This window comes from Diadema setosum, chromosome 6 (genome assembly GCF_964275005.1).
Source record: "Diadema setosum chromosome 6, eeDiaSeto1, whole genome shotgun sequence".
Lineage (NCBI taxonomy): Eukaryota > Metazoa > Echinodermata > Echinoidea > Diadematoida > Diadematidae > Diadema > Diadema setosum.
This window is the reverse complement of record NC_092690.1, coordinates 18,909,156-18,916,682: the sequence shown is the minus strand read 5'-3', so window position 1 is coordinate 18,916,682 and position 7,527 is coordinate 18,909,156. Positions and strand designations below refer to the sequence as shown.

Genomic DNA, 7,527 nt, shown 5'->3' with positions numbered 1-7,527 from the left:
CTCAGATGTAGTGAAGAAAAAGGCGAATTTTACCATTCTATCGTGTTATGGGTCTGTGGTGTAGAATAGTTCACCTCCTACAGAAGTTGTGTAGGAGCATCTTAATTGTATGTGCCTCTTCCAATGTTTGGGTTTGTAGCAGAGCAGGAAGGGATTAGCTCACTACGAAAAGAGGGCTGAACGAACAGGCTCTTTGTTTTATCACAGTTTTGCCTCTCCTCCTATGTTCTGTACCTTGCTTCAGCCTTCTCTCTCTCTCTCTCTCTCTCTTCCAATTAATCCTCCATTTCCTTCTTTATTGCACTAAATGTAGTGTACTGTAGAAGTTGTTATCTAATTCATGCAATGCTGGAAGAAGCTTGCAAGTTTCGATGTTAGTGAAAGAATACACTGACTCAGTTGAGCCAGGAGTATTTAGGCTATGTATATACTGAGCAAATTGTATGTGTACTGTTGAATAAGGTAACAGAATTAGTTGAATTGAAGAAGAAACAAAGAATTGTAGCAAAGTACAAAGAATGCAAACGTTATTATGTATTTGTATTGTATTTTTTCTGTTCACTTGCAGTGAACCACGCTTATGTGCAGCCGATGCTTACACATGCCAGCTCGACGCTGCTAAAGAAGAACGCCAATAAAGATGCTATTAGTGTTTGAATAGTAAAGAAATTGGTGCCTGTGATCATTGGGCTCGTCGAGTGGAGAGTCTGATTGGTGCACGCGTGCGTTTGGACTGAATCTTAACCACTTCTGTGTAGAAGGCTCGCTTGAGTGCGAGATAACGCTACATAGAATAAGTTCACGACTTGCTGTTTACGACTACGAGATGGATGATGCGGCAACTCAATCGCTGAAACAGTCATGGTCAGCACACCAGGGATGGCTGTCGAGGCTATACAAGGAGCTCGAAGTGTTGATGGCTGACTTTGGAAATAAAGATGCGGTGAATAGAAAGTACCAGAAGTTGATAGGGGTATTTGTGCAGTATGAAGAAAAGTACCGCCAATATCGTAGCATACTGTCTGGAGCTGAAGCAGAAACCGCAGAAGCAAAGTTCAGTGCCAGCGTCAACAATAAAGAAGAGTTCAACGCTAGGTTACAAGGTTGGCTGGAGAAGGCGGCAGGACATGGAAGTGCTGACAAGGATGACGACAGGGCATCGGTCCATTCATCTGCGACATCGGTCCGCTCATCGACGTCATCGAGCATCAGGTCGTCGAAGAGGTCGAACTCCAGTTCATCGTCGGCAAGGCTGAAGGAAGCTAGGGCCAAGGCAGCTGTAGCACGACTGAAAAGAGAGCAGCTTCAGCGAGCTCAACAGCTGAGGGAACAGGAGCTGAAACTTCAGCAGCAGATAGCGGCGATGGAGGCTGACAATGACATTGAGGCTGCCGAGGTGGAGCTGCAGATTCTCGAGGAGGAGAGTGATGACGACGTACCTCAGGTGGACTCAGTACAATTTAAATGTGACATGTCTCATAGTAGCCCTGTGAGGGAAGTAAAGGTAGACCAATCAGGGGGTCATGACGTAAAGAGGGAGACAGTTGGTCATGTTAGGGAAACATCTAATCTTGAGAACGCTAACGAAGTCAGTGCTAGCTCGGGCTTGAATCCCACTGCTCCTGAATGGTTTCAGAAAGATAGAAACGATGATGTAACTGGGGCCGGTATTGCTCCTGTAAACCAAATGTTCCAGGCAATTGATTTGGCTTTAAACATGCCTAAGCCAGAAATAGCAGTGTTTGACGGTAATCCACTAGAGTACTGGGGATTTATCAATCAGTTTGAGACTACCGTTGCATCCAAAACGAGCGATGAGAGAGTCAAGTTGACATATTTGATTCAGTACTGTAGAGGAAAGGCCAAGGATAGCATTGAAAACTGTACTTTCTTGGGTAAGGATGGGTACCAGAAGGCTAGGGAAATACTAGCAGATCAGTTTGGGCAGTCGTACCAAGTGAGCCACGCCCACATGAAAAAGGTGCTGTCTCGGCAACAAATCAGGCCGAATGACGGCAATGCACTGTGGGATTTGGCACGTGACATGAAACGGTGTCACATGGTGTTGTCTCGAAGGGGGTATGGGGCTGACATGAATAGCTCAGACAACCTTCTAAGCATACAACAGTTGCTCCCACTACACCTACAAGCAGAGTGGGCAAAGAGGGCGCACTCAATGATGTGTAGGGGGGTTGTGCCCAACTTTGAAGTCATGACTACATTTGTAGAAGAGTCTGCAAAGCTTGCCACGAACATGTTTGGTCAGAATATTGGAAAGGCATTAAAGCCAAACGCAAACATCAAATCTCCAAAACCAAAGATGGGCAATAAGATGATGTCATTTGCTACACAGGGATCTGGTAGCAAATTTACACCTCCATCCTCAACTAGGAGTGAAAAGAAATTTGAGAGAAAATGTCAGTGTTGCCAGGGCAGTCATGACATACCTTTCTGCCCAGTGTTCAAGAAGAAGTCCTTTGAAGAAAGGAAGGCATTTACTAGACAGGCAAAGTTGTGTGATAATTGCATGCATCCAATGCACATGGCCGTTGGCTGTCTTGCAAAGCCAGCATGCCAGATCAAGGGATGTGGGAAAAGGCACATCTCACTGCTTCATCCTCCTGACAGAGAAATGAGACAAAGCCAGGCTAATAGGCAGAATGTTATTGAGCCTCAAAACGCTGCTCACGACAATCAGGGTGTCCAGAAACAGGATGGTCCGGTTGCTGCGGACGAAGTAGGGAACAGGGGCGGTCAGACATACAGCGCTCATGCTTTCAGACAGAAGGTATGTTTGCGAGTAGTGCCTGTTAGGGTAGAAGGTAATGGGCGAAGCGCAACAACGTGGGCATTGCTAGATGAGGGTAGTGATGTCACATTATGTAGCAAAGGTCTAGCAGATGAGTTAGGGTTAGCTGGGAAGGAACTGGATTTTCAGTTAACTACAGTCAATCAGCAGGCTTCGTCAAAGAAAGGGATGGAAGTAAGTCTCTCTGTAAATGGTGTTGACGATGATGATGTTATTCACTTACCTCATGTATGGACTGTTGATTGCTTACCCATATCTACCTCCTCATTCCCATGTAGTCAAGATGTGAAGCAGTGGCCGCATCTTGAAGATTTACACTTGCCATCAATCGAAAGAAAACAGGTGCAGATTCTGATAGGAGCAGATATTCCTGAAGCATTCTGGGTACTGGAGCAGAGGCGTGGAGAAAGGAAAGAGCCGTATGCTGTTCGCACTCCACTTGGTTGGACTCTCTTCGGGCCAACATCTTCTCAGCAGAGATCCCCACATGTGAGTGTAAACTTCACTCAGCTGCAGCCAGACCCACTGCAAGATCAGCTCAAGCAGTTTTGGGAGGCAGACTTTGGTGCATATCTTATAGACAATAAGGTGGGTGACTCTGTAGAAGATAAGAGAGCTCTCTCTATGATGCAGAATAGTGCCATGCTCAGTGATGGCCACTATGAGATTGGTTTGCCATGGCGATCTTGTCCTCCGAGTCTTCCGAACAACAGGGGCCTTGCAGAGGCTAGACTCAGGTATCTTAAGAGGAAGCTTGAGAAAGATGATGTCCTCCGTGAAAAATACACGTCTACTATGTCAGAGTACATAGACAAGGGTTACGCTGAGATTGTTGAGACTGAGGCAACATCGTCAGAGTTTGAAGTAGAGGCAGAAGATGTGGTGTGGTATCTTCCACACCATCCAGTTTTTCACCCACACAAACCGGGTAAGGCTAGAGTGGTGTTTGATTGTGCGGCTCGGTTTGGTGGTACATCTCTCAATGAGCAGTTGCTACAAGGTCCTGACTTAACTAACAATCTTGCAGGTGTTTTGATGAGATTTCGACAGGATCACATTGCTGTCATGGGTGACATAGAATCCATGTTTCATCAGGTCAAGGTGTCGACGAAGGACAGAAATGCCCTTCGATTTCTGTGGTGGACAGACGGTGATCTAAGACAGGATCCCCAGGAATATCGCATGACTGTGCACACCTTTGGTGCGACATCATCACCAAGCTGTGCTGGCTTTGCGTTGAGAAAGACTGCTGCTGATAACAAGGGTGATTACGATGAAGAGGTAATCAATACTATTCAGAGAAACTTCTATGTCGATGATTGCCTGAAATCTGTCGACTCAAAGGAGGCTGCTGTGAGTCTTGTGCAAGGTTTGAGAAGTTTGCTTGCCAAGGGTGGATTTCACTTGAGAAAGTGGATTAGTAATGATCGTGACGTGTTGACCACAATTCCAGAGGCTGATAGGGCAGCTTCAGTCTTGAGTCTAGACTTGGAAGAGATGCCTGTAGAGCGTACATTAGGCATTCTGTGGGATGTGCAAACAGACTCCTTCAAGTTCGAGGTTCAGGTAAAGGAGAAGCCTGCGACAAGACGTGGGATCTTGTCTGTCGCGAGCTCTCTTTATGATCCTTTGGGTTTTCTAGCTCCGTTCGTGCTTCCGGCAAAAATACTCCTTCAGAACCTATGCAGGCGAGATTTGAGTTGGGATGCGAAGGTTTCCCCAGAGGAAGAAAAACAGTGGCGTGAGTGGTTGGATGACTTGTCTTTGCTGACCCAAGTTCAGATAAGTAGGTGTCTAAAGCCTGAGGGATTTCAGGAAGTTGAATCTGTTCAACTCCACCACTTCTGCGACGCATCGGAGGTTGGCTATGCTGCTGTGTCTTACTTGCGCCTGACAGACAAATCAGGCGAAGTACATTGTGCGTTTGTTCTAGGGAAGGCAAGACTAGCTCCCATGAAGGTGGTGTCGATTCCAAGACTGGAGCTGATGGCTGCCGTCCTTGCAGTGACTATGGACCAATGCATTAAGGGGGAACTCGAAATCAAAATCGACGAGACTGTCTTTTGGACTGACTCTACGGCCGTGCTGCAGTATATACGCAGCGAAAGCAGACGGTTTAAGACATTCGTCGCCAACAGAGTCGCTCAGATTCACAATGCATCAACACCTGAGCAATGGAGGCACGTTGACACGAAATCGAATCCGGCAGATGACGGATCTCGAGGTCTGAGAGCATCAGAGCTTCTCAGCAATCAACGGTGGATCACAGGACCAGACTTCCTCATGAAGGAAGAGAAGTTCTGGCCTGCGCCTCCAAAAGTGCTAGAGCTTGCGCGAGATGATTCTGAAGTGAAGAAGGAAATCTTTGTGTTTGCTACTTCACTCAGAGGTACCATGCAAGATCTCCTTGGTCGATATTCCTCATGGAATAAATTGAAGCGGGTTGTGGCATGGCTTCTCCGCTACAAGAGGTGGCTTCTTGCCAAAGCTAAGGGCGAGCAGATTGGAGAGCTGAGGTCTTCCTTGTCAGCAGAGGAGCTGATGCAATCTGAGGAAGAAGTCATCAAAATTGTGCAAAGAGGTGCGTTTGGTGATAATCTTGATGGCGAAGAACTGAAGGGCTGTGCCATGAAAAAGCTCAATCCAGTTGTAGTTGACGGTATCCTTCGAATCGGTGGCAGGCTCGGTAATTCTCCCCTAGATTATGATGCGAAACATCCAATTATCTTGCCTCATGAACATCATGTTACAAGACTCCTCATCACGCACCACCATCATTTGGTAGGACACTGTGGGTCAGGTTTGACATGGTCGTCCCTAAGAACAAAGTACTGGGTGATGAAAGGAGGTGTAGCAGTAAGGAAGGTAGTAGGGAAGTGTTTCAGGTGTAAGAGGAGGAATGCACCGAGAGCGGAACAAATGATGGCAGAGCTCCCATCCCACAGAGTAACGCCAGACAAGCCTCCCTTTTCGTATGTTGGAGTTGACTACTTCGGGCCAATTCTAGTCAAACAAGGCCGTAGCAGGGTGAAAAGGTATGGTTGTTTGTTTACCTGTATGAACAGCAGAGCTATTCATATTGAGGTTGCCCATTCACTTGACACAGATTCCTTCATCAATGCACTGCGACGATTCATCGCCAGGAGGGGCAAGCCAGAGAGAATTGTGAGTGATAACGGGACGAACTTCAGAGGCGCAGAGCGCGAGTTGCGAGAGAGCATAAAGACACTCAATCAGTCCAAGGTGAGTAACTACCTTCTCGATCAAGGTATAAACTGGGCTTTTAACACCCCAACGGCAAGTCACATGGGTGGGGTGTGGGAGAGAATGGTGAGGTCGATTCGGAAAATTCTCGGCAGTCTCCTTGGTCAACAGACAGTGCATGACGAAGTCTTGTCTACTGTGTTGGTAGAAGTTGAAGGCATTCTGAATTCACGCCCCCTCACTCAGTTGAGTATGGATCCGCAGGACAGCGAACCCCTGACTCCCAATCACTTGTTGATGATGAGACAGAGTCCCAGTCTTTCACCTGGCGAGTTTGATAAGGATGATTGCTACGGGAGGCGCAGGTGGAAACAAGTCCAGTACTTGGCGTCGGTCTTTTGGCGGAGATGGCAAGCAGAGTACTTGCCTTTGCTACAAGAAAGACAGAAATGGCTGACTCCACGTAGGAATTTGGCCATAAATGACTTAGTCCTCGTGGCAGATGACAATGCTCCGAGGGGACAGTGGCAGCTTGGAAAGGTAGTCGAGGTGTTCCCAGGGAAGGACGGGTTAGTCCGCCAGGTAGAAATCAAGGTTGGATGTAGATTCCTGAAAAGACCAATCTCCAAGCTTTGCCTGCTAGAAGCTGTAGATGGGAAATAAATCTACATCACTTTTTATTTGAGATCTCAGTTGAACATGAGTGTAGTATATTGTTTATCTTGCGTGTTCGACCTGAGGTATTGTTATAATGTAAGTATGAATGATTGTTAGAATGCCGCTCCTAAGTAATATTGAAAATGACCCCTCTGTAGTAGGCTCATTGGGGCCGGTATGTAGCGGCAGGAAGTATTATTTCCATGTAAATCAGTTACCAAATAGGGGTCCTACCCCTTGGTCGCCCTCAAGAAAAGTACTGTGTTTAAATAGGTATGGCACCCCCAAATCCATTAGATAATCCCTCTGAGGAGAGGGGTAACATTGTGCCACACCAGCAGTTGGCACATCATCCTTTGTGAGGCAAGGACCACTTGCACCCCAGCAGAGATGTGTAGTGAAAAAGTCTGTGAAGTCAGGGACGGATAACAGTCGGTAAGTTATAACTCTGTCCAAATTTTTATATATTTGAGATGTGGCTGATCAAAGGCAGTTGCACGAAACATCAAATGTTATATTTTAGTCAATATTATTGTCTGTATATAGTATCTGTGTTCCTCATGCACAGAAAGGTTACATAGCAGAGGAGAGAATAAGAAGAAAGACATCTCGCAGATTGGTATGATTCGTTCAACCTTTCTCTAGTAAATATTGGTTGAGTATATGAGTGATTTAGCTGCTATATCTGTTTGCAGATATATAGGCAGAATCAAAAGATATGTTATGTCTTATATTGTTGCAATGAAGTGTCCTACTGTAGATGTAAGTTTGCTCCGGATACTATATGAAATGTGAATTGGCTTGCAGGAGCAGAGTGTAGTATATAACAAGTGCTGTGTGAACAGCTCCTAGCTGTA

General features: G+C 46.2%; 1 protein-coding gene across 1 annotated transcript; it reads left to right on the top strand.

Annotated features, from left to right (window-relative positions):
- The first annotated feature begins 826 nt into the window (after nucleotides 1-826).
- LOC140229598 (uncharacterized) lies at nucleotides 827-6,676 on the top strand. Its single transcript, XM_072309843.1, has one exon. The coding sequence runs from the start codon at nucleotides 827-829 to the stop codon at nucleotides 6,674-6,676; it is 5,850 nt and encodes a 1,949-aa protein (XP_072165944.1).
- The last annotated feature ends 851 nt before the right edge of the window (nucleotides 6,677-7,527 follow it).

Excerpts from the sequence above, each read along its gene's own strand:
- LOC140229598 (XM_072309843.1), top strand. The coding sequence starts at position 827 with ATGGATGATGCGGCAACTCAATCGCTGAAACAGTCATGGTCAGCACAC.